General features: G+C 44.5%; 1 protein-coding gene across 3 annotated transcripts in view; it reads right to left on the reverse strand.

Moving 5' to 3' along the window:
* The window catches only part of LOC106583707 (integrin alpha-7), a 92,200-nt gene that overhangs the window by 11,267 nt on the left and 53,202 nt on the right, over positions 1-27,731 (reverse strand). For 2 of the 3 annotated variants that reach the window (XM_045705067.1, XM_045705069.1), the window contains exons 5-16: positions 21,044-21,251; positions 20,002-20,195; positions 19,001-19,089; positions 15,994-16,220; positions 15,829-15,890; positions 14,660-14,829; positions 14,165-14,314; positions 13,523-13,638; positions 6,589-6,772; positions 3,462-3,616; positions 3,116-3,193; positions 2,769-2,871 (exon numbers count right to left, since the gene is read on the reverse strand). In XM_045705067.1, the coding sequence (XP_045561023.1) occupies positions 2,769-2,871; positions 3,116-3,193; positions 3,462-3,616; positions 6,589-6,772; positions 13,523-13,638; positions 14,165-14,314; positions 14,660-14,829; positions 15,829-15,890; positions 15,994-16,220; positions 19,001-19,089; positions 20,002-20,195; positions 21,044-21,251 (1,736 nt within the window). Of the gene's footprint in view, positions 1-2,768; positions 2,872-3,115; positions 3,194-3,461; positions 3,617-6,588; positions 6,773-13,522; positions 13,639-14,164; positions 14,315-14,659; positions 14,830-15,828; positions 15,891-15,993; positions 16,221-19,000; positions 19,090-20,001; positions 20,196-21,043; positions 21,252-26,895; positions 27,004-27,731 lie in introns of all 3 variants that reach the window. The other variant, XM_045705068.1, reaches the window with a different exon arrangement.

Here is a 27,731-nt window from a genome sequence, read left to right on the forward strand (position 1 = left end):
AGAATCCCAGTGGAGAGAGGGGAATTGGCCAGGCAGAGACAGCAAGGGCAGTTTGTTGCTCCAGTGCCTTTCCGTTCACCTTCACACTCCTGGGCCAGACTACACTCAATAATAGGACCTACAGAAGAGATGAGTCTACAATAAAGACTTAAAGGTCAAGACCGAGTCTGCGTCTCTCACATGGATAGGCAAACCATTACATAAACATTTAGCTCTATTGGAGAAAAGCCCTGCCTCCGGCTGTTTATTTAGAACTTCTAGGGACAATGCTTGTATAATGAAATACCTTTTTAAGGCTGTATAGCTTCTTGCATTCCAAAAAGTTCATGCTTGTGTGTGTGTGTGCAACCACACAACCTCTGGGCAGACAGGCTAAAGGCGCTTGCTTGCCCAATTCATGGAACCGTTGATCTACTTCAGAAAAACTGTCTAGAGTGATTTACTGTTGTTTTGACACCTCACTAGAAGCGTAGAATAACTAGCTGTTGCTACAGAACGAGACGACCAATATACAGTTAGTCTGCACCTTTTACCCTAGTTTCATCTCGAATTCTCCACACATGTACACATACCAAGATCACGTGTTTTCTATATGCTTGCATAAGATAGTTAGACTATATAAGGCTTCTGTACTCTTTGTGTCATCGAGCTCTCAGCCTTACACCTCAGAGTGCATGACTGACCAGATTTTGCAGTGTTACAAAAATGGAAAAAAGCTGTCCTTGAAATATTCTTGATATGTTTGTCAAAAGAGAGATCAGAGTCCAGAGTAACGCCGAGGTCCTTCACAGTTTTATTTGAGACGACTGTACAACCATCAAGATTAACTGTCAGATCCAACAGAAGATCTCTTTTTTTCTTGGGACCTAGAACTAGCACCTCTGTATAGTCCGAGTTTAAATGTAAAACATTTGCTGCCATCCACTTACTTATGTCTGAAACACAGGCTTCCAGGGTGGGCAATTTTGGGGCTTCACCATGTTTCATCAAAATGTACAGCTGTGTATTGTCCGCATAGCAGTGAAAGTTAACATTATGATTCCGAATGACATCACCAAGAGGTAAAATATATAGTGAAGACAATAGTGGTCCTAAAACGGAACATTGAGGAACACTGAAACTTACAGAGACAAACTGATATCGTTCTGACAGATAAGATCTAAACCAGGCAAGAAGATGTCCGTGTAGACCAATTAGGGGTTCTAATCTCTCCAAAAGAATGTGGTGATCGATGGTGTTAATAGCAGCACTAAGGTCTAGGAGCACAAGGACAGATGCAGAGCTTCGGTCTGACGCCATTTGAAGGTAATTTACCACATTTACGAGTGCAGATTCAATGCTATGATGGGGTCTAAAACCACACTGAAGCGTTTCGTATACATTATTTGTCATCAGGAAGGCAGTGACTTTCTGCGCAACAGCTTTTTTTTATGGAGGAATGGGAGATTCGATATAGACTGATAGTTTTTTATATTTTCTGGGTCAAGGTTTGGCTTTTTCAAGAGAGGCTTTATTACTGCCACTTTTAGTGAGTTTGGTACACATCCGGTGGATAGGGAGATGTTTATTATGTTCAACATAGGAGGGCCAAGCACAGGAAGCAGCTCTTTCAGTAGTTTAGTTGGAATAGGGTCCAGGATGCAGCTTAAAGGTTTTGAGGCTATGACTATGTTCATGAATGTGTAAAGAGATATAGGATTAAAAAACTTGAGTGTCTCCATTGATCCTACTGTAGGTCCTGGCGGTGTTGTGCAGACTCAGAACAACCAAGCTTTGGAGAAATATGCACATTCAAAGAGGAGTCCGTAATTTGCTTTCTAATGATCATGACCTTTTCAGCGAAGAAGTTCATGAATTCATCACTGATGAAGTGAAAGCCATCCTCTTTTGGGGAATGCTGTTTTTTAGTTAGCTTTGCGACAGTATCAAAAATACATTTAGGATTGTTCTTATTCTCCTCAATTAGGTTGGGAAAATAGAATGATCGAGCAGCAGTGAGCGCCATTTCCATTCCAATTTTCTGGAAGCTTGCTTCAGGGTTCGGGTATTTTCTGTATACCAGGGAGCTAGTTTCTTATGACAAATGTTTTTTGTTTTTAGGGGTGCGACTGCATCTACAGTATTATGCAAGGTTACATTTAGTTCCTCAGTTAGGTGGTTAACCAATTTTTGTACACCGACATCCTTGGGTAGGTGGAGGGAGTCTGGAAGGGCATCTAGGAATCTTTGGGTTGTCTGAGATCCTTGGTTGGGGTATGAGCAGATTATTTATTGTGATTGCAAACGTAATAAAATGGTGGTCCAATAGTCCAGGATTATGAGGCCTGTAAACAGTAGCTATAAAAAGTGATTGAGTAGGCTGACTAGAAGCTCAAAAGACGAAAACGCTGTCTTTTTGTTTTTGTAAATATACATTTTCTATCGTAAATGTTAGCAACACCTCCACCTTTGCGGGATGCGTGGGGGATATGGTCACTAGTGTAACTAGGAGGAGAGGCCTCATTTAACACAGTAAATTCATCAGGCTTAACCCATGTTTCAATCAGGCCAATCACATCAAGATTATGATCAGTGATTAGTTAATTGACTATAACTGCCTTGGAAGTGAAGGATCTAACATTAAGTAGCCCTGTTTGGAGATGTGAGCTATCACAATCTCTTTCAATACTGACAGGAATGAAGGAGGTCTTTATTCCAGTGAGATTGTTAAAGTGAACACCGCCATTATCATACTACATCGACTTTTGATTCCTCTCCTCTTCTCTCACCGTAAACTCAAACTCCACAGCACTCCCCACGTCGTCCAGGGTCTCCATGGCACTCTCCCCCTTCACAGCCCCACTGAAGAACAGCTGGTGTGGTTTGGCCAGCCTGAAACAACACAGAGACAGACAGGCGGATAGGGTCAGTGGACAGCTGGACAGAGCCTGAGAGCCTTATGGTACTACAGTTTACTGTTTGTATGTACCTCAGAACTCCCCGAAAACAGTAGCAACTGTCACTATCCTGGGTTAAATATCAATGAATGTGTATTGACCTACTGACTCACTGTACCGAATGACGCCTCCGGGGGCAACATTTTTTGACACACCAATGACATGAGGGTGTGACTTACACACTGACAGCCAGAGGGAGCTCTATGATGATTTTAGCCACGGCTGTGACTGGGGCCAGGTCTCGCTGTTCACTGATACTGAGGAGACAACACACACACATCATATTGCAATCTGGAAAAACGATCTATCTTCATTTTTGACTATATCAATTTGAATACATATATTGAAAGTAGCAATTCCCTTCCATGTGCAATGACAGTTGTATTACTCTAGTACCAAGCAAAGTCATCCACCTTGTGATTTGCCATGATATGAAAATAAACAATGTTTTTTTTTAGAGTATGAGAAAACTAAGATATATTAAATAGACCAACTATGAAAATGAGTTGCCCAGCCAGGACTTACGTAGCCAACAGGAGGTTGACAGTGAGTTCCGTGGTCTCTATGGTGATAGCAGACGTGCTGAGGATGATGTAGAATTTCAGTATAGCATCTCTCTTCAGGGGGTTTCCCAGCTCGCACTCTGCCTGAGAGCCGTTCTGATTGGCCTGGCACACCACCTACACACAGGAAACAGGAAACACAGGATTATTATACTGCTGATGTAGCAAAGCAAAGTTGCCATAAGGATTTCCTGACCACATCACCAACATATTTTTTTCTGGTTCTAAGCATAACATGTCAGCCTTGTCCAGAATCGATTCCTAGACCCTACCTCCTAGACACTGGTGGAGATCTGAGAGGAATGGAAACGTTTAGTGTGAATACCTGTCGTCCCCTGAAGCCAGAGTAGGAAAGGATGTCCGGCAGGGTTAAGATCAGGGTTGGGGTTAAGTCCAATTTACTTTGAAATTCCAATTCAATTCTTGAATTCACTCATGAAGTGAATAATTTATGTTGAATTCAATTTGATTTTGTTTTTAATCATTTCAACCTGTATTCCTATATTTCCAGTACAGCTAGGCTGTCTGAACAGTGAAATGATTGGGATTTGTGGAATTGTTGAGGATAATATTGAACTGAGAATTGCATTCTTGGAATTTACCTAAAATTGGAATTCCAAGGAATTAAAATATCTCTGAATTCAAAGACTGAACTGGAATTTGAATACAAAATAAATGGATTTTACACAGAGAGAGAATGGAATTAAAATGGAAGTTGTGAAATTGACCGCAACCCTGGTTAGGATTAAGGCTAGAGTTAGGTGTGAATACCTGATGTCCCAGAAGCCAGAGTAGGACAGGTAGTGTGAAATGCTTTTCTTGCAAACTCCAAACCCAACAATGCAGTAATGAAAATCAATGTAGTACTAAAAATAACATAAAGCAAAATAAGAAATAAGAAGAACATGAGAAAGTAAGAAGCGATATACAGTGTTAGTGCCAATACCATATTTACAATGTGCAGGGATACTAGAGTGATAGAAGTAGATACACTACATGGCCAACAGTATGTGGACACCCCTTCAAATCAGTGGATTTGTCCATTTCAGCCACACCCGTTGCTGACAGGTATATACAGTCGTGCAATGTACAGGCCGAGCACACAGTCATGCAATCTCCTTAGACAAACATTGGCAGTAGAATGGCCTGTACTGAAGAGCTCAGTGACTTTCAACATGGCACCGTCATAGGATGCCACCTTTCCAACAAGTCAGTTTGTCAGATTTCTACCCTGCTAGAGCTGCTCCGGTCAACTGTAAGTGCTGTTATTGTGAAATGGAAACGTCTAGGAGCAACAACGAAGTGGTAGGCCACACAAGCTCACAGAATGGGACCACCAAGTGGTGAAGTGCAAAAAAATAGTCTGTCCTCAGTCTGTCCTATAGTCCTGTGAGTGTGATTAGGAATAAATACAAGGGTCAACCAGTCTGTGTAGCCATTCTGTTAGCTATTTAGCAGCCTTATGGCTTGGGGATAGAAGCTGTCCTGGAGCCTGTTGGTGTCAGACTTGATTCACCGGTACCGCTTGCCATGCGCAAGCAGAGACAACAGTCTATGGCTTGGGTGGCTGGAGTCTTTAACGATTTTACGGGCCTTCCTTTCACACCACCTGATATAGAGGTCCTGGGTGGCAGGGAGCTCATCCATGCAATTGAGGGCGGTGCTGTTGCCATACCAAGCAGTGATGCAGCCAGTCAAGATGCTCTCAATGGTGCAGCTGTAGAACTTTTTTCAGAATTTGAGGGCCCATGCCAAACCTTTTCAACCTCCTGAGGGGGAAGAGATGCTGTCAGGCCTTCTTCGCGATTGTGAGCATGTGAACCAAGTCCTTAGTGATGTGAACACCGAGGAACTTGAAGCTCTCGACGTGCTCCACTGCATCCCTGTCGATGTGGATGGGCTCGTTTCCTGTAGTCCACAATCAGCTCCTTGGTCTTGCTGATGTTGAGGGAGAGGTTGTTGTCCCGGCACCACACTGCCAGGTCTCTGACCTCCTCCTTGTAGGCTGTATCATTGTCACCAGTGATCAGACCTACCACCATCGTCTCGTCAGCAAACTTGGTGCCCAGCCACCCTCATATCATGATGGTGTTGGAGTCGTGCGTGGCCACTCAGTCATGGGTGAACAGGGAGTACAGGAGGGGACTAAGCACACACCCCTGGGGGACCCCTGTATTGAGTGTTAGCGTGGCGGAGGTGATGTTGCCTACCCTCGCCACCTGGGGGCTGACCTGTCAGGAAGTCCAGGATCCAGTCGCAGAGGGAGGTGTTCAGTCCCAGGGTCCTAAGCTTGGTGATGAGCTTGTAGGGGACAATGGTGTTGAATACTGAGCTGTAGTCAATGAAGAGCATTCCAACATATTCCTCTTATCTAGGTGGGTGAGGGCAGTGTGGAGCGCAATTGAGATTCCATTGTCTATGGATCTGTTCGGGCGGTATGCAAATTGGAGTGGGTTTGCGGGTGTATGGAATGATGGAGGTGATGTGTACCATAACCAGCCTCTCAAAGCACTTTGATTAAAGATATGAGTGCTGCAGGGTGGTAGTCATTGTGGCATGAAGCCTTAGAGTTCTTGTGAACAGGAATGATTGTAGTCACCTTTCCTGCAGTCGAATTATCAAATCACCCTCTGGTGGCCTCATGGGTGGAATGTTCTTAATATTTTTCATAATTAATCAACTTGTTTTTTAAATACCGCAGAAATTCTGGTGTTTCTATGTCAAATGGTTTTGTTATATTTCAGTCTTCTGTGATGTACAGTCAAGTGTAATATTGAGACACAAACTCAAAATGTAATACATTTCATCCCTATATCTGACAGGTCTTCTTTTCTTTAAGCCCATAACCATGTGTGTGAGGTGTATACGTTTGTTTCAAAGTAGATTTGTTTAAGACTACCCAGAAACACTCTGTGTGACTCTGATTTAGCCCATTGTAGTCAAATGTTTAAGATGTGGGGATACAGACTGGGTCAAGGGGAGGTAGAAAATGACTGTGAATATGTGTGTGTGTGTGTGTGTGTGTGTGTGTGTGTGTGTGTGTGTGTGTGTGTGTGTGTGTGTGTGTGTGTGTGTGTGTGTGTGTGTACCTGTTGTCCCCTGAAGCCAGAGTAGGACAGGGTGTCTGGCAGGGTCACCAGTAGCTGGGCAGCATGGGCATCATCTCCATCCTCCTCTGGGGACAGAGGGTCAGAGGGCATGTTGGTGACGGTCACCTCCAACACCACCGACCTCTGGTCAGACAGAGAAAACACTGCCACCTCTTCATCATCCCTGCAATGAAGGGATTCAAAAGGAAATAGAAAAGAGGAATAGAGAAATTGGTTAGACATAGGATCTCTGGTCAGACAGAGAGAACACCGCCAGCTCCTCGTCATCTCCGGGATGAGAGGGGCATGAGGCGGCAGGTAGCCTAGTGGTTAGAGCATTGGGCCAGTAACCAAAAGGTTGCTGGATCGAAACCCTGAGCTGACAAGGTAAAATATCTATTGTTCTGCCCCTGAACAAGGCAATTAACCCACTGTTCCCCAGTAGGCTGTCATTGTAAATAAGAATGTGTTCTTAAATGACCTGCCTAGTTAAATAAATGATAAATAAAAAATGAGGAAATAGAAAAGAAGTGGTTAGATATGAAGTGTGGCACACCAGGGGGTTTGATCTAAATGTTTACACAGATCAGACACAAGTGTGATACCTCAGTTTCAAGGGTGTTTATTTAAAGAAAAAGAACCAGGTCTCCTCCATGAGACGTCTTCTGGGCTCCGGGGAATGCTGTCTCCTCTGGGGTAGAACACAGAGCCCTTTGGTTCTACCGGACTGTAAGGGTGTCTATCCGGTAGCAACCTCTCCCATGTGCTGCCCTGCTGGTAGCTTTATGGGCCCTGTATGGCTGGTGAGCAATCAGCCCCTTGACTACTCACCAGCCACAATCAGCCCCAATTAGTCCTGGCCGGGGGACCCGTCAAGACCTGGAATGTTCAGTAGAGGAAGCCACCGCCCGTGATGTAGACTCCGTCTGTCACCAGGCCTCAACGAGTCTCCCCCTGGTGGCTTGTCCGCGGTACGCCACACATGCCCCCTTAGCCCTGTCGGGAGGGGGGGGGCGGTCGTCAATGCGATGTATGTCTCCCTTCTCGATAAGGCATTCCTGTTCCCATGCTTTGCTGCTGAGCTGTACACAACAGAAAAAGAGAAGTGAGACTATCATTTGATGATGGGACACTTGGCAGGGGAACTTCCCCTGCCATCCAGACCAGGGAAGTATTGTAAGTCGCTCTGGATAAGAGCGTCTGCTAAATGACTTAAATGTAAATGTAAAGTATGGTCTGTGACCAGGGTGAAGTGGGTGCCAAACAGGCACTTCACTGCTAGACACTCTTTCTCGACAATCGAGTACTTATTTTCTCTGGGTATCAGCTTCCAACTTATTTTCATGATGGGGTGTTCCTCCACATTGTGTACCTGGGACAGGACAGCCCCTAGTCCCATGTCGCAGGCATCCGTCTGCACCAGCATCGGTACCTGGAAATCGGGCATCATCAGAATCGGATGGGAGCACAGGGCTTTCTTCAGGTGCTTGAATGCCGCTTCGGCCTCATCCAACCACCACTGTTTTCGGGAGGCCGGCCCTGGTCAGATTGGTAATGGGGGAGACTATAGCCGCAAAGTTGGGGATAAACCGACTATAATATCCCGCCAGCCCCAGGAAGGACATGACCTGTGTCTATCCCACCAGTCACAAACCACCTGGACCTTCCTCTCCTGGGGCTTGACATTCCCCTGTCCAATCAGTTAACCCAGGTACTCCACCTCCTCAAACACCAACTTGCGTTTCTTGGGATTCGCTGTCATCCCGGCTTGCTTGAGCGCGTCCAGTACCCAATTTTGACTGTGGATGATGATATCATCCAAATAGGTCACTGTGTACTTTTGGTGGGGTCGGAAGACTCGGTCCATCATGCCCTGGAACGTGGGTGGGGCTCCATGGAGATCGAACGGGAGGACCCACTATTGGTATAAGCTGTCCGGCGTCGAGAATGCTGTCTTCTCCCGGGAGGAGGCTGCCAAGGGTACCTGCCAATATCCCTTGCTCAGGTCCAGGGTGCTGATGTGCCGGGCCTTTCCCAATCGGTCGATGAGCTCATCCACCCTCGACATGGGGTGGGCGCCAAACAACCTGATGTCGTTCACCCCCCTGAAGTCATTGCAGAAACGCAGACTACCGTCCGGTTTGGGCACCAGCACGATGGGGCTGCCCCACGTGCTGTGGGACTCCTTGATGACTCCCATCCTCAGCATAGCCTCCACCTCCTGCTTCACGGCATTCCTTCTGGCCTCGGGATCTGGTATGGCCTCTTTCGTACCATTTCTCCGGGCCAGGTGCAGACGTGGTGTTCAATGAGGGTCGTTCGGCCCGGTTTCTCAGAAAACACAGCGGTGTTCCGATCGATGAAATCCCGGAGGGTTTGTTTCTGGGCCGGTATAAGGTCCTTATTGCTCAGGACCACCACTAGTCAATGTCCCAGGTTTTGACCACAACATGGCCAAAGCTGTCCTCATGTGCCACCTGACGTGCCAGGTTCACGTGGTAAATCTGTTGGGGTTTCAGTCTCCCTGGCTGCTGTACACAGTAATTTACGGGTCCCAGCTTCTCTGTCACCTCGTATGGCCCGTGCCACGTTGCCAGGAACTTACTAACTGTGGTGGGGATTAAAACTAGCACCTTGTTACACACCTGGAACACTCGGGGCTGGATCTCCCAAGTGCGCTGGGCCTTCACCATATGTTTCCTTACCACTGGCCACATGGCTGCCATCCAGTCCCTCATCATCTCTACGTGTTCCACCACGTTGCGTAAGGGGTTCCGCTGGGCTTCCCACACATCCTTGGCAAGATCCAGTTGGCCGCAAGGTCGCAAGGAGTTCAAAAAGGGGAAAACCCAGGGGAACTTCTCGGATCGAGAACATTAGGTGGGGTAGTACAGTGATTAAAATGCAAATCAAAATGCAAATCAATTTATAACATTTTTGACATGCGTTTTTCTGGATTTTTTTGTTGTTATTCTGTCTCACACTGTTCAAATGAACCTACCATTAAAATTATAGACTGATCATTTCTTTGTCAGTGGGCAAATTTACAAAATCAGCAGGGGATCAAATACTTTTTTCCCTCACTGTAGGTGCTCCCAGTTCTTCCTGTCCCGCTAAATGACCATGCGCAGCATTTGTTTGAGTGTCTTATTGAAGCGTTTGACTAACCCATCCGTCTGCAGGTGAAAGACAGAGATCCAGATCTGCTTTATCTGTAGGAGAGCACACAATTCTTTCATTAGTTGGGACATGAACTCGATACCATCGTTAGTCAGGATCTCGTTTGTGATGCCCACCCAGCTGAAAAGGAGGAACAGCTCCCAGGCGATTCCCTTGGGGAATTCCGCCCATAGAGGAATAGCCTCGGAATATCGGGTGGCATAATCTACTATTACCAGGATGTACTGGTGTCCTCGGGATGTTTTTACCAGGGGACCCATTATGTCCATGGTGATGCGTTCAAACGGCACTCCGATGATCGGTAGGGGAACCAGCGGGTTCTGGAAGTGTGCTTTTGGGGCCGTGATTTGACACTCCGGGTAGCAATAGTCTTCCACGGCCTGCCTCATTCCGGGCCAGTGGAACAGGGCGGTGATCCGTTCCCGGGCTTTCTCCATTCACAGGTGTGCCCCCCAAAAATGGGTGTGGGCCAGCTGAAGAATGGATCCGACGTACCGGCGAGGCTGCAACAGCACCTCTCAAAGTTCCCCCTGTTCATGCGACACCTGATAAAAAAGGTTATTTGGAAATGGGGGTATTGCCAGTCACTCACCCCCAGAAGAAGCTGGCCATCCACTGCCCACTGGGAGGTCCCGAACTATCCCTTCAGGGGGCTCAGAACAGGTGTCGCGGCAGGTCCCTCAAAATCGAGGAGGGGGTGCGTTGGGCTCCTCCTCCGGTTGTTCACCAGGTGAGGTTGGTTCCGGCACCCCCTCGGACACCGGGTCCGTAGAAACGGGGTTGGCAACCGCTTGCCGCTCACTCTCATCAGTCGCCGGCTTGTACTCTTTTTCCCAGCTCGTGTCTCCACAGTGCAGTGAACAGGTGACCATCTCACCCCACGAGGAGGGGTACCGGCAACTCAGGTACAGCACCACCACAATCAGGAAGCTCCCTTGTGGCGGGTTGACTCTCCACCGTTTTTCTCTCCGCGGGCCTGCTGTCCTTTAGCCCGGCTGACTGTCGGATTGGGGAGTACGGTGGTGGGGTTGTTGTTCCGTCCCCTCTGACGGCTCCCCAGGCTCGGCCCTCATCCCCTTCAGTAGGGCCTCGGTATTCTGGTGCATCCGGACAGGAATGGGGCCAGCAGACTCGTCCACTTCGCCTTGGGCCATCCTTCCCGGAGTGCTGTCCATTCGAATGTGCAGAAGTAGGTCTCGATGTCATCATCCTCCATTAGCTTGATTAAAAACTGATTGGAATGTGATTCGGTCTGCGTTTCTCCTCACAGCTATAATATCCCGCCCCAGGAAGGCCTGTGTCTATGACCGGGGAACGGGCCAGTCACGAACCGCTTGGACCTTCCTCTCCTGGGGGTTCTCCTTGCAGCTTCCTGACTTCCTCAAGCAGGCTGACATTCTGTAGATCCTGTTCTTCCAGAGTTTGTTCCTGAATGTCCTGTTGCGCTTTTTGGGCCCGAGAGAACTGAGCTATCAACTCGTCCATGCTGATACTGCGTAAACGTCAACCCTGGTCTGACCACTTTGTCAGATTGCTCGCATTCTCCACCACTCTCCACCAATGTCTTCTCCCCTTCGGAAGGGGAGGAGACATTCGGCCCATCATTTGCAAAGAGAGAGGGTGAAGCTCCTCATTGCAGTTCCGTTCCTCGTTCTAGAATCTCTTCATCTCTTCTCTTAACATGCATGGACCCAGAACTATCGAGCAGCTGACCAATTATGCAAAACTTTAGTTCTGGGTTAACTGAGATTACTCTGACACTAATCTAGTAGACCTGATTCTTATAATAATTAGCTAGTGGATAAGCTGAATCGGGTTAGTTACAACTGGGGTTGGAGTGAAAAACCTACAGGAGGGTATTCAAATGAAAGTTTATTGGTTGCATACACAGATTTGCAGATGTTATTGCAGGTGCAGCTAAATACTTGTGTTTCTAGCTCCAACAGTGCAGTAATAATAGCAATACAAAACAATACACACATAATCCAAAAAGTTATAAGAAAGAAATAAAAAATATCAGAACGAGCAATGTCAGAGTCCGGAATAGACATACAGTACCAGTCAAAAGTTTGGACACAACTACTCATTCAAGGGTTTTTCTTTATTTTTACTATTTTCTACATTGTAGATGAATAGTGAAGACATTGAGATTCTTCAAAGTAGCCACCCTTTGATGACAGCTTGACACACGCTTGGCATTCTCTTAACCAGCTTCATCTGGAATACTTTTCCAACAGTCTTGAAGGAGTTCCCATTTATGCTGAGAACTTGTTGGCTGCTTTCCTTCACTCTGCGGTCCAACTCATCCCAAACCGTCTCAATTGGGTTGAGGTTGAGTGATTGTGGAGGCCAGGTCATCTGATGCAGCACTCCATCACTCTCTTCTTGGTCAAATAGCCCTTACACAGCCTGGAGGTGCGTTGGGTCATTGTCCTGTTGTAAAAACAAATGATAGTCCCACTAAGCGCAAAGCAGGTGGGATGGCGTATCGCTTCAGAATGCTGTGATAGCCATGCTTGTTAAGTGTGCCTTGAATTCTAAATAAATCACAGACAGTCAATAGCAAAGCACCCCCACACCATCACACCTCCTACTCCATGCTTCTAGGTGGGAACCACACATGCAGAGATTGTCCGTTCACCTACTCTGCATCTCACAAATTTGTACTCAAGGACAGATTTCCACCGGTCGAATGTCCATTCTGCGTGTTTCTTGGCCCAAGCAAGTCTCTTCTTCGTATTGGTGTCCTTTAGTATTGGTTTCTTTGCAGCAATTCGACCATGAAGGCCTGAGTCACGCAGTCTCCTCTAAACAGTTGATGTGTAGATGTGTCTGTTACTTGAACTGAGGCAGGTAACTCTAATGAACTTTTCCACTGCTGCAGAATTAACTCTGGGTCTTCCTTTCCTGTGGTGGTTCTCATGCGAGCCAGTTTCATCATAGCACTTGATGTTTTTTGCGACTGCACTTGAAGAAACTTTCGAAGTTCTTGAGATTTTCCATATTGACTGACCTTCATGTCGTTTCTCTTTGCTTATTTGAGCTGTTCTTGCCATAATATGGACTTGGTCTTTAATCAAATAGGGCTATTTTCTGTATACCAGTCCTATCTTGTCACAACATAACTGATTGGCTCAAACGCATTAAGAAGGAAAGAAATTCCACAAACACCTTTTAATTGAAATGCATTCCAGGTGACTACCTCAAGAAGATGGTTGAGAGAATGCCAAGAGTGTGCAAAGCTGTCTAGCTGTGAAGAATCTCAAATATAAAATATATGTTTTTAACATTTTTGTCATTACTACATGATTCCATATGTGTTATTTCATAGTTTTGATGTCTTCGCTATTATTCTACAATGTAGAAAATAGCAAAAATAAAGAAAAACCCTGGAATGAGTAGGTGTGTCCAAACCTTTGACTGGTACTGTATAATGGTGTGTATAGAAGTTATTTTCAGATGTAGGTAATAATACAAGAAACTTTCTGGGCAAATAATATATAATTTTTTATATACATTTTAAAGAATACCATACCATTAAAAAAAATTAAATACTGCAAAGTTGTCTAGTAGCTAGAAACAGGGCGACCGTGTCTGTGGGCGCCATCTTGTCATCAAAGCTCTCCAGGGACAGTGTTGGGCAGCTCTGATATAGAGGAATGGTCAAATACAATGTAGAATGTCACAGCTATTAGAATTGCTCAACTCCTGTTCTCTGGGAGATGAGGAAATACAAAGAAGAAGTCATACTAACCTTGGCAGAGGGGTGAAGAGGTCAGAGGTGGGCGGTCGGGTTCCAAACTGGTAGGTCAACTTCAGGTTGCTCTGACAGATCTTATCATCGCCACAGCCTTCCCTCAGGAAATTCACCTGCAACGGAGGAGACAGACATGTACACATTTCAAATCATAGAATTTACCTTAAATCTTTTTAAATGTCCAAATGATTTCACTTTTGGAAACTGGTTCCCCCCACTATGAAATAACAAAACCCTGTAGTATACCTGTATCACACAGGGATGTATTAATTAGGCATGTAACACGACCATCTCTCTTCAGGAAAATGCAGATCAGTATGTTCCCTGGTTCTGTTGTTATGGTACTGACCTCAGAGTGCAGGGTGTTGGAGGTGGAAACACTCAGTACAGGAGGTAAAGGTACTGACCTCAGAGTGCAGGGTGTTGGAGGTGGAAACACTCAGTACAGGAGGTAAAAGTACTGACCTCAGAGTGCAGGGTGTTGGAGGTGGAAACACTCAGTACAGGAGGTAAAGGTACCTACCTCAGAGTACAGGGTGTTGGAGGTGGAAACACTCAGTACAGGAGGTAAAGGTACTGACCTCAGAATGCAGGGTGTTGGAGGTGGAAACACTCAGTACAGGAGGTAAAGGTACTGACCTCAGAGTGCAGGGTGTTGGAGGTGGAAACACTCAGTACAGGAGGTAGCGTGTCTCGTTCCTCTGGGTTAGTGTCTGAGGAGAACATGGGGGGTCTGATGGTGTGGGTGATGGCCAGAGAGATGGGACGCAGCTTATCACGGATATTCTCCTGTATGGGAAAGAATTCAATGATTACTCAAAGGGATTATGATATTGGAGTTGGAAGGAAATAATATTTGTTTTCATTCAACTTTTAAGACAATAATTAAATTGTTCAATTATGCAAGTTTAGCTAAATAAAGCACAACTTAAATACTTTTTCAACCCAGAGTTGTAACACTATGCAACTGCATGTAGGGGGTGATAGAGAGCACTGACAGAACTGAACACTTCGCTTTGCCCTTGTTGATGTTGCGTAGTGGAAAGAAAAGGTCATTGATATGTTCTGTAGTTGTAATCTCTAACGCCTCTCGTTTGTATTCAGATGAAGTTATTGTGTCATATAGTACTGTACGTTTAGTTGGAAGGTGGCGCTCTGACAGGCGGGATGGCGTTGACCTTTCAGCTCCACCTCGTCAGTGTGTGTGTACTCCACCGCCTGTGCACTTCGACCCAGGAAGCTAACACGATGGGGCAGGCCGAGCTTTCTGCGCTCGGTGTCAGCCTCGATGAGTAGGACCAGGGCTAGTGGGAGGGAGGGAGGGAAGGAAGAGAGGGAGTGAGGGAGTGAGGAAGGGAAGGAAGAGAGGGAATGAGGGAGTGAGGAAGGAAGGAAGGAAGGAAGGAAGGAAGGAAGGAAGGAAGGAAGGAAGGAAGGAAGGAAGGAAGGAAGGAAGGAAGGAAGGAAGGAAGGAAGGAAGGAAGGAAGGAAGGAAGGAAGGAAGGAAGGAAGGAAGGAAGGAAGGAAGGAAGGAAGGAAGGAAGGAAGGAAGGAAGGAAGGAAGGAAGGAAGGAAGGAAGGAAGGAAGGAAGGGTCAGAGAAAAGCCAGCCCACTACAACACACCAGAGATAAGCTACTGCACATTTTACCACACTATTTTACACAGCTAACCATATAACCACACTTTTACACAGCTAGACATATTACCACACTATTTTACACAGCTGGATATATTACCACATTATTTTACACAGCTAGACATATTACCACACTATTTTACACAACTAGACATATTACCACATTATTTTACACAGCTAGACATATTACCACATTATTTTACACAGCTAGACATACTACCACATTATTTTACACAGCTAGACATACTACCACATTATTTTACACAGCTAGACATATTACCACATTATTTTGCATAGCTATACATATTACCACATTATTTTACACAGCTAGACATATTACCACATTATTTTACATAGCTATACATATTACCACATTATTTTACACAGCTAGACATATTACCACATTATTTTACACAGCTAGACATATTACCACACTATTTTACACAGCTATACATATTACCACATAATTTTACACAGCTAGACATATTACCACACTATTTCACACAGCTAGACATATTACCACAGTATTTTACACAGTTGGCCATATTACCACACTATTTTACACAGCTAGACATATTACCACACTATTTTACACAGCTGGACATTTTACCAGACAGAAAAACCAATTGGTTCTAAACAGAGAGGTGTTCAGTACAGTAACTCACTGATGTCTGGTGAGTAGGTCTCTGGATAAGCAGTATAGGTGAAGCAGGCTTTAACCTCCACACTGACAACAGAGAATAAAATTAGCGAACAACAATCTGTCAACAGCAGAAGCACACTACCAAACGTGGTAGTGAAGGTTGAAATTAATATTATTTGCGACCTACCAAACTCCATCTCTCCCCTTGCAGTTGTGTTGCTCCAAGTCAATATACTGCTGAGGTTCGATGGATACATCCCGGGTCACGTGAATGACCGGGCGAGACCTGTACAGAACCATCTTATCACTGAGAGAGCCTACTGCCAGGTCAGGGTACAGGTTCCCATCGATGTCCAGACCTCCTGAGATGGAGTAGCCGAACCTCTTCACCCCCTCGTCCACTCCATCCAGGATCTGTGAGGGGCAACATGAAGGTCACATGTGTTAACTTGTATAATCAAGTGCAACTTTAAACCTGTAATTATTATTCAGATAGTCCTACACACCTGCAATTAGGGTGTGATGTTATCAGTCAGTAAACTTCATTGAACTTGAACCACATCGTTGTTATTGAGACTTAACGATATGACCACTATGAAGTTTGCAACACCAGAGTCGAGGCTTTGATTCTGATATGATGAGACACCATTTACTACTAAAGTTTCCCATTTGTAGCCCTTTCCTACAGTCAAATGACTAAATCACCATCTATTGGCCTCATGGGTGGAATGTTATTCATATTTTCCAGAATTTCAGAATTAATAAAACGTTTTAAAAAAAAACATCTGGTGTTTCTATGTCAGTCTTCTGTGATGTATAGTCAAGTCTAATATTGGGATATAAACTCAAAATTTAGTACATTTCATCTCTATAAGCCCATAACCATGTGTCTGAGGTGTATACGTTTGTTTCAAAGAAGATTTGTTCAAGACTACCAAGAAACACTCTGTTACCCTGATTTATCCCAGTGTAGTAGAAGGGTAATAATATACACATGGCAATCATAAACACTGAAATATATGGATATTGCTATTATACAAATGGTCATTTCACAGTATCATAATAAATATAGTGTATCATATGTACAGTGGGGGGAAAAAGTATTTGATCCCCTGCTGATTTTGTACGTTTGCCCACTTACAAAGAAATGATCAGTCTATAATTTTAATAGTAGGTTTATTTGAACAGTGAGCGACAGAATAACAACAACAAAATCCAGAAAAACGCATGTCAAAAATGTTATAAAATGATTTGCATTTTAATGAGGGAAATAAGTATTTGACCCCTCTGCAAAACATGACTTAGTACTTGGTGGCAAAACCCTTGTTGGCAATCACAGAGGTCAGACGTTTCTTGTAGTTGGCCACCAGGTTTGCACACATCTCAGGAGGGATTTTGTCCCACTCCTCTTTGCAGATCTTCTCCAAGTCATTAAGGTGTCGAGGCTGACGTTTGGCAACTCGAACCTTCAGCTCCCTCCACAGATTTTCTATGGGATTAAGGTCTGGAGACTGGCTAGGCCACTCCAGGACCTTAATGTGCTTCTTCTTGAGCCACTCCTTTGTTGCCTTGGCCATGTATTTGGGTCATTGTCATGCTGGAATACCCATCCACGACCCATTTTCAATGTCCTGGCTGAGGGAAGGAGGTTTTCACTCAAGATTTGATGGTACATGGCCCTGTCCATCGTCCCTTTGATGCGGTGAATTTGTCCTGTCCCCTTAGCAGAAAAACACCCCCAAAGCATAATGTTTCCACCTCCATGTTTGACGGTGGAGATGGTGTTCTTGGGGTCATAGGCAGCATTCCTCCTCCTCCAAACACAGTGAGTTGAGTTGATGTCAAAGAGCTCCATTTTGGTCTCATCTGACCACAACACTTTCACCAGTTGTCCTCTCAGTCATTCAGATGTTCATTGGCAAACTTCAGATGGGCCTGTATATGTATTCTTGAGCAGGGGGACCTTGCGGGCGCTGCGGGATTTCATTCCTTCACGGTGTAGTGTGTTACCAATTGTTTTCTTGGTGACTATGGTCCCAGCTGCCTTGAGATCATTGACAAGATCCTCCCGTGTAGTTCTGGGCTGATTCCTCACCGTTCTCATGATCATTGCAACTCCACAAGATGAGATCTTGCATGGAGCCCCAGGTCGAGGGATATTGACAGTTCTTTTGTGTTTCTTCCATTTGCGAATAATCGCACCAAATGTTGTCACCTTCTCACCAAGCTGCATGACGATGGTCTTGTAGCCCATTCCAGCCTTGTGTAGGTCTACAATCTTGTCCCTGACATCCTTGGAGAGCTCTTTGGTCTTGGCCATGGTGGAGAGTTTGGAATCTGATTGATTGATTGCTTCTGTGGACAGGTGTCTTTTTTACAGGTAACAAGCTGCGGTTAGGAGCACTCCCTTTAAGAGTGTGCTCCTAATCTCAGCTCGTTACCTGTATAAAAGACACCTGGGATCCAGAAATCTTTCTGATTGAGAGGGGGTCAAATACTTATTTCCCTCATTAAAATGCTAATCAATTTATAACATTTCTGACATGCATTTTTCTACCATTTTCCTACCATTAAAATTATAGGCTGATCCTTTCTTTGTCAGTGGGCAAACGTACAAAATCAGCAGGGGATCAAATACTTTTTTCCCCCACGGTACACTGACTATAAAACACATTAACATTCCATGACATAGACTGAGCAGGTGAATCCAGGTGAAAGCTATGATCCCTTATTGATATCACTTGTTAAATCCACTTCAATCAGTTTAGATGAAGGGGAGGAGATAGGTCATATTAGGATTTCTAGTCCTTGAGACACTTGAGACATGGATTGTGTATGTGTGCCATTCTGAGGGTGAATGGGCAAGACAAAAGATATAAGTGCATTTTAACGGGGTATGGTAGTAGGTGCCAGGTGCCAGGATTGCGTCAAGAACTGCAATGCTGCTGGGTTTTTCACGCTCAACAGTTTCCCATGTGTATCAGGAATGGTCCACCACCCAAAAGGCATCCAGCCAACTTAACAAATTTGGGAAGCATTGGAGTCAACATGGGCCAGCATCCCTGTGGAAAGCTTTCAACACCTTGTAGGGTCCATTCCCCAACGAATTGAGGCTGTTCTGAGGGCAAAATCAGGGGAGGTGCAACTTAATACACTCAGTGATGAGCAACAAACTTTCTAAAAGCTCTTCTTACCTGTGCAGGCTTGGTGTCGATGCCTGAGGACAAGCCTCGGTAGATGAACACTTTTCCATCTCCATCGAACGGAGCCCCCACAGCAATGTCTGGATGGAGAGAGACAGAAACACATTGCATATAAACTCTACTAAGCCTCATTAAGGCATTGACTTTTGTAGGGTCAGGAGTAGGGAACTTTCAATAAATTCCAGAAATCCTGGATGGAGAATTCCAGATTCCCTGCTTATTCTCTCCTGATTACGGGAATTCGCGAAAACCAGGGAATTTATTGAAAGTTCCCGGAATTTTGTAACACTAGTCAAGAGGGTTTCTTGCTCAGGTGACCTGGACTTTTACTTCCTTTTTTATATTCACCTGCTGGAGCTCAACCTGGAGCAAGGCATCTTGGGATACCAGCTAATATCAGTGGTGTGTGTGTGTGTGTGTGTGTGTGTGTGTGTGTGTGTGTGTGTGTGTGTGTGTGTGTGTGTGTGTGTGTGTGTGTGTGTGTGTGTGTGTGTGTGTGTGTGTGTGTGTGTGTGTGTGTGTGTGTGTGTGTGTGTGTGTGTGTGTGTTTGTTGGAGTGACAGTGTGTGTGAGTGTGTAGGGCCCTGTGAGTGTGCACAGAGACAGTGCAAAAATACAAATGAAAGGTGAATAAAGATACAAGGTAAACTCTGATAGTCTGTGTAGCTATTTATCAGTTGTATTGCGTTCGTGTAAGTGTAACAAACAGTAGTACTGGTAACTGCAGTGTGTAGGATTTTGTTTTCTCTTTCATAAAATTATCAGGAAAACTCGTGACCCTAAGGACAATAGTGCTGCGTGCCAAATGGCACCCTATTCCCTATGTAGTGCACTGCTTTTGACAAGAGCGCTGGTAAAAGTAGTGCACTACATATGGAATAGGGTGCCATTTGGGACGCGACCCAGTGACTCAAGCCCTTCAAATCAGTGAATTGTAAAGTGAATGTTGTTTAAATAAACTTTTGATTTGATTTGATCCAGTCCTTCCTCACCGTCATATCCGTCCCTGTCCAAGTCTCCCACATTGTTGACGGTCAATCCAAACATGGAGTCATAGGTTCCATTGAGCCTGATTGGCTGAGCATACTCCCAGTTACCGAATGGGTTGAGGAAGATGTACACAGCACCTCCGATCTCTGCTTTTCGGTCAAAGTAGTTAGGAGCTCCCACTATCAGGTCTGTCCAGCTGGGGGGAGAGAACAGGGAAGGAGGGAGAAAAGGGAGGGAGGTTCAGAAAGAGCTCTACAGAATCTTGGATGGAAACAAGAAGATGATGGTTACAAATATAAACATATAATTATTTATAAATTATATAAATATAAACATATAATTATTTATATATTATATAAACATAAACATATAATTATGAATATATTATATAAATATAAACATATCATTATTTATATATTATATAAATATAAACATATAATTATTTATATAATATATAAATATAAACATATCATTATTTATATAATATATAAATATAAACATATCATTATTTATATATTATATAAATATAAACATATCATTATTTTTATATTATATAAATATAAAAATATAAACATATCATTATTTATATATTATATAAATATAAACATATCGTTATTTATATAATATATAAATATAAACATATCATTATTTATATATTATATAAATATAAACATATCATTATTTTTATATTATATAAATATAAAAATATAAACATATCATTATTTATATATTATATAAATATAAACATATCATTATTTATATATTATATAAATATAAACATCTGTAACTGAAATAAATGTTTTCCAAGGTTCTATAGAAATCCTGGTCAGAGTATTCCCAGTTATAGGATTTTCCATCCTTTCCTACCTAATTCCGGAAAACTTCCAACTGGGATTTCTGAAAACATGGGAACTGGGAATTTTCTGGAAATGTGGAACCTTACTCAGCCATCACTGTTGAGTCATGGCCACAGAGTACCTGTCTATACCTTCCCATAAACTACTATCAATAGTATCAGCAGCAGACAAATGCATTAGTTCTCACCCATCACTGTTGAGATCAGCCGTAGCCACAGAGTACCCAAAGGAAGAAGCCAGCTCCTCTCCCCACAGGATGTGCTGCGGCACCAGGCGGTACATGTTATCTTTACGCAACAGCACCACCGCTCCCGTGTGATTGGCTCTCGGAGCCCCTGCCACGAAGGTCAGCTCACCACGACTCATTATGCCTTTAGCAGAGTCCACTGAGAAGCCTGGAGCAAGGCATCATGGGATAACAGTTAGTAGCAGTAGTGTGTGTGTGTGTGTGTGTGTGTGTGTGTGTGTGTGTGTGTGTGTGTGTGTGTGTGTGTGTGTGTGTGTGTGTGTGTGTGTGTGTGTGTGTGTGTGTGTGTGTGTGTGTGTGTGTGTGTGTGTGTGTGTGTGTGTGGGGAGGTGGGCATGATTGTCTTCTACAGAGGTAAAGACTAGGTCTGTGTGTGTGGCAAGAAGTGAAACAGAAGATTCCTAGTGTTACTATAGTGCAGCAGCGGTTCCTGCTCAGGAAGCATGTAAACATGTAAACATGTAAGCATGTAAACATGTAAACAGAGCATTCATCTTACTTTAATGGGATTTACTCCCTCAGGATGTGGTGTGTGTAGGGATGTGAGGGGTGTGTCTGCAGTGGTATAGTGAAATAGTGAAAGAGGAGGGAATTGAACGTGCATGTGATGTGACATGAGCATGTTTCAGCGAGCAGTGTGGAAAAATATCAGATACAAATCAAATAATTTAATTCACAATGACAAAAAAAAATATGCTTTATTCCAACATGCGGGGTGTCAGAGGAGGGATTGGCAGGGAGCCTGGTTTTAGTCCAGGGTCAACATTCAGGCAGAAGCATCTCATTGACAAACACAGAGACAGACAAATACTATTTTCTTTCTTAAAGAGTGACAGACAAATACTATGCTAAAGCATCCTCTAGACAAACATCCAGAGAGACAAACAGAGACGGACACGGAGAAGTTCAGGGCGACAGGTGTGGAATGACCAAAAGGTTGGCAGAATACTGTAGGAGACTGGTTGTCAGACTTACACTGAATACATTAGTCTGGTCAAATAATTCACCAGCTTGAGAATCATAACTAGTTAATAAATTAACCTTGAGAGAACAGGTAGGTAGCCTAGTGGTTAAGAGTGTTAAGCCAGTAATTGAAAGGTTGCAGGTTCAAATCCCAAAGCTGATTAGGTGAAAAGTCTGTTGATGTGCTCTTGAGCAAGGCACTTACTAGTTGCTCTGGATAAGAGTGTCTGCTAAATGACTAAAATGTAGACTATGACCTCATTAGCTGTTTGGTAGCTTTTTCTGTTTTGATGCATTTTGTAGAAGCTCCAAGGCAACAGGTGTGGAATTCTGCTGTCTGACTCACTGTAGAACAAGTAACTAATAGAGCTGTGTCCCTTTAAGATGAATGCTACAGTTGGACATGTGACCCAGTAACACTGTAGGCCTTTAAGAGATTAAGAGAAAATGTCTGTAACTATAACAAACTAGGCCTTTAAGAGAGGTACCTAATTTGTCTTTTCACGAAAAAAGTCATCGCAACTCCAGTAAAATGTATTTGTGTCCCTTTAAGAGGAATGCTACAGTTAGAGTTGATATCTACCCAAAATAACGGAGGCCTTTACTATTACAAAGAAGTCTGATCCTCTCTGTCTTTTACATAAAGAAGTCTGATCCTCTCTTTCTTTTACATAAAGAAGTCTGATCCTCTCTTTCTTTTACATAAAGAAGTCTGATCCTCTCTTTCTTTTACATAAAGAAGTCTGATCCTCTTTCTTTTACATAAAGAAGTCAGATCCTCTCTGTCTTTTACACAAAGAAGTCAGATCCTCAGATCCTCTCTGTCTTTTACACAAAGAAGTCTGATCCTCTCTGTCTTTTACACAAAGAAGTCTGATCCTCTCTGTCTTTTACACAAAGAAGTCCGATCCGCTCCGTAAAGCCATAAAGGGAAGGGAGGCTTTATCCTGCAACCTTTTTTAAACCGAATGAGGCCCAGCAGGTTTTGGGAATGGGGCCCACCAGGTTTCGGGAATGGGGCCCACCAGGTTTCGGGAATGGGGCCCACCAGGTTTCGGGAACGGGGCCCCTGCAAACAGTTGTGTTGTGCAGCTGTCTACATTGCGGGCCCTCGTGGGTGTAAGACTTATGTGAGGTATAAATGGATCTAAATATATTGTAGCTACTTTACTGATCTCTGATCAGTAGTTCTCAGTGGGACTTTCTGTCAACGGAAAATCGTGTGAAGACAAATTGGAAAATTTAAACATTTCATTTTTTATTGGCAGTATTTATTTTGGCAGTTACTGTGGAAAAACTGGGCCTGACTCATCAGTGGACTACGCTGGGTTCTCTATCCAGCAGTAATCAGATTTAATGGATACGATCTCAGAAGAAACAGCATGTACAACTGCTGCTGCCTGGGTAGTGACTTGTTCACTCAGTCGAAAGACTGGATTTAATTATAAGCTATTTACATTATAATAAGCTATTTACATTTTAAGACATTAGGGACAAGTTTCCCGGACACATATCAAGCCTGGTCTTGGACTAAGAGATCATTTTATTGGAAAATCTCCATTAGACATAATACAATAATACAATGCATACAGGGCTGGTTTCCAGGAAGTCCTGGACTATAAAGGATCATACTGTTATTATACTATACAGTACATTGGACATCTTTATCAGTAAAGATGAGTAGAATCCCGTGTGAAGTCAGTCAGAGAGGAAGATGACAACAGACTGTGGTGAAATTCCTTAACATTTAATTCTGCATTTAATTTGGATTTAATTTAATTCTGCATTTTTATTTGGATTTAACTTAAATCTGCCATTTAACTAAACTAAAACATAACCAGTAATAGCACTATTGTCTGTCTGTGGCCTTTTAGTAAGCGTGCAAAACATATGGTATGTGTATTTAGTCATTATGTAATTTGGTTAGAGGGTCAATGGAGGCATGCAGCGAGTTATAAGTGAGGGGTCAAAGGTTATAATGGCCATTAAGGATGTGGAGGACGAGGGATAAGGCAGGATATTCCTCCCAAATGGAACCCTATTCTCTATATAGGGCACTACTTTTGACAAGTTTCTATAGGGCCCACAGTGCACTACTTTAGACCAGAGCCTAAAGGGCCCACAGTCCACAATACTGTATATAGGGAATAAGGAGCTCTTTGGGAGGCAATCAAGTTGTTGTATAGAGGAGGATGAGAATAGAGAGGTTTACAGATGTAGAATAGATCCACATGGTTGATGGAAACAATCAATCGGATGGACAAAACGTTATTGGTTATAGTCAATTAGCTGGATCTAAAATGGGAATGAGCAAGTATCTCTTATCAATAAGAGAGATGTCACTCAGCTCCAAGCAACGGACTGCTCTAAACACTCAGCTCCAAGCAACGGACTGCTCTAAACACTCAGCTCCAAGCAACGGACTGCTCTAAACACTCAGCTCCAAGCAACGGACTGCTCTAAACACTCAGCTCCAAGCAACGGACTGCTCTAAACACTCAGCTCCAAGGAAAAGACTGCTCTAAACACTCAGCTCCAAGCAACGGACTGCTCTAAACACTCAGCTCCAAGCAACGGACTGCTCTAAACACTCAGCTCCAAGCAACGGACTGCTCTAAACACTCAGCTCCAAGCAACGGACTGCTCTAAACACTCAGCTCCAAGCAACGGACTGCTCTAAACACTCAGCTCCAAGGAAAGGACTGCTCTAAACACTCAGCTCCAAGCAACGGACTGCTCTAAACACTCAACTCCAAGCAAAGGACTGCTCTAAACTGTGCACTAGAATGCAGATTCTAAACACTCTATTCCCCATGGAGCCTACGCTGTGGGAGCAGTATCATTCAACCTTCTGCAAATCCCTCTCTGAGATACAGTATACTGTACATGTTAGTATTGTCTTTCTACACAGGGCTCCATGGACGATTATCACGGTGATCTCAGAATATTTTGTTCACTGTGAGATTTGTTTATAAATTCTGCTTTACTTACTTATTTCACTTCAAACCCCTTTATTTTACTTAGCAAAGTTACCTGTATCTACAAAACATAGGTAAGTATGTAGATCTAGATGTACTGTATATAAAAACCACCACTAAGGTACCCTGGACAGCTCCAAACCACCACATCATAAACTACAGACTGACAGGCTGTACAGACTGTACAGACCACCCCACCATACAGACTGACAGGCTGTACAGACCACCCCACCATACAGACTGACAGACTGACAGACCACCCCACCATACAGACTGACAGACTGACAGGCTGTGCAGACCACCCCACCATACAGACTGACAGACTGACAGACCACCCCACCATACAGACTGACAGACTGACAGGCTGTGCAGACCACCCCACCATACAGACTGACAGACTGACAGACCACCCCACCATACAGACTGACAGACTGACAGGCTGTGCAGACCACCCCACCATACAGACTGACAGACTGACAGACCACCCCACCATACAGACTGACAGACTGACAGACCACCCCACCATACAGACTGACAGACTGACAGGCTGTGCAGACCACCCCACCATACAGACTGACAGACTGACAGGCTGTACAGACCACCCCACCATACAGACTGACAGACTGACAGGCTGTGCAGACCACCCCACCATACAGACTGACAGACTGACAGGCTGTGCAGACCACCCCACCATACAGACTGACAGACTGACAGGCTGTGCAGACCACCCCACCATACAGACTGACAGACTGACAGGCTGTGCAGACCACCCCACCATACAGACTGACAGACTGACAGGCTGTGCAGACCACCCCACCATACAGACTGACAGACTGACAGGCTGTGCAGACCACCCCACCATACAGACTGACAGACTGACAGGCTGTACAGACCACCCCACCATACAGACTGACAGACTGACAGGCTGTACAGACCACCCCACCATACAGACAGACAGACTGACAGGCTGTGCAGACCACCCCACCATACAGACTGACAGACTGACAGGCTGTGCAGACCACCCCACCATACAGACTGACAGACTGACAGGCTGTACAGACCACCCCACCATACAGACTGACAGACTGACAGGCTGTGCAGACCACCCCACCATACAGACTGACAGACTGACAGGCTGTGCAGACCACCCCACCATACAGACTGACAGACTGACAGGCTGTACAGACCACCCCACCATACAGACTGACAGACTGACAGGCTGTACAGACCACCCCACCATACAGACTGACAGACTGACAGGCTGTACAGACCACCCCACCATACAGACTGACAGACTGACAGGCTGTGCAGACCACCCCACCATACAGACTGACAGACTGACAGGCTGTGCAGACCACCCCACCATACAGACTGACAGACTGACAGGCTGTGCAGACCACCCCACCATACAGACTGACAGACTGACAGGCTGTGCAGACTGCCCCACCATACAGACTGACAGGCTGTACAGACCACTACACCAAACAGACTGACAGACAGACTGATACAACACAGAGAGACATGCAGACCAGACAGGAGTTCTATGTTGGAATCTACGTACATTCTAAACATGTTCTAGAGAAGAGCTAGCAACAAGCATACACCAACACACGGGGGTAAGGGCAGGTGGGAGGACAGAAGGGTTGGGGTTAATTCCATTCCAATTCTAATCAACTCAGGAAGTACACTGAAATTCCAATTCTCTTCAATGCTTTTCAATGTGGACAATTTGGAATTGGAATTTTGTTTACATTCTGAATTGACTGACATTGAAATTGAATTGACCACAACCCTGGAGACTTGATACAGGAAGTTGTATCAACATGAATCACCTCACTCCAAGCTACAAACCTAAGTAGCTATTCTGAGCTACGTCCTCAAACATGGGCCGGTTGGAGTGTGGCTCCAGAGTTTTGTACACCAGCGCATCTTCATCGGGACTAGCCATGAACAAGAGCCCTGCGGCCCGAGAGAGATGAAGAGAGAGAGGAAGGGGAGGGGTGGAGGGAGTGGAGGAGGGGAGGTGGTGAAGGGGAACAGGGTGACAAGGAGAGAGAGAGGGAGTGCAGGTGAGAAAGGACTGTGCTGTGATTGTGTGTTTTCTTCTTCCTGGTACCAGTGGTTTGTGGGTAAACCACTGGTACCTAACAGAAGGACGACAAGACTGACTCACGCTGTACCCAGAATGCACTGCCAGAACTGTCTGTGGGGGAAACACAAACCCACTGACTCCAAGAACAGACAGACTTAGCCTGGTCACAGATCAGTTTGTAATGTTTAGCCAAATTATCTATGTTGTTTTAGACAACTCCTTTGACTATGATATAAGCTGATCCCAGATCTGTTTGTGTCTTTAGACAACTCCTTTGACTATGATATTGGCTGGTCCCAGATATGCTTGTGTCTTTAGTCAACTCCTTCAGACAACTCCTTTGACTATGATATAAGCTGATCCCAGATCTGTTTGTGTCTTTAGACAACTCATTAGACTATGTTATATAGCCTTGTCCCAGATCTGTTTATGCTGTTTAGCCAACTGCTCTGACTATGAAATAGCCTGGTCCCAGATCTGTTTGAGCTTTTTAGCCAACCGCATGGCCTATGAAATAGACTGGCCCCAGATTTGTTTGAGATTTTTAGCCAACTGCATGGCCTATGAAATAGACTGGCCCCAGATTTGTTTGAGA

This window comes from Salmo salar, chromosome ssa22 (assembly GCF_905237065.1).
Source record: "Salmo salar chromosome ssa22, Ssal_v3.1, whole genome shotgun sequence".
Taxonomy (NCBI): domain Eukaryota; kingdom Metazoa; phylum Chordata; class Actinopteri; order Salmoniformes; family Salmonidae; genus Salmo; species Salmo salar.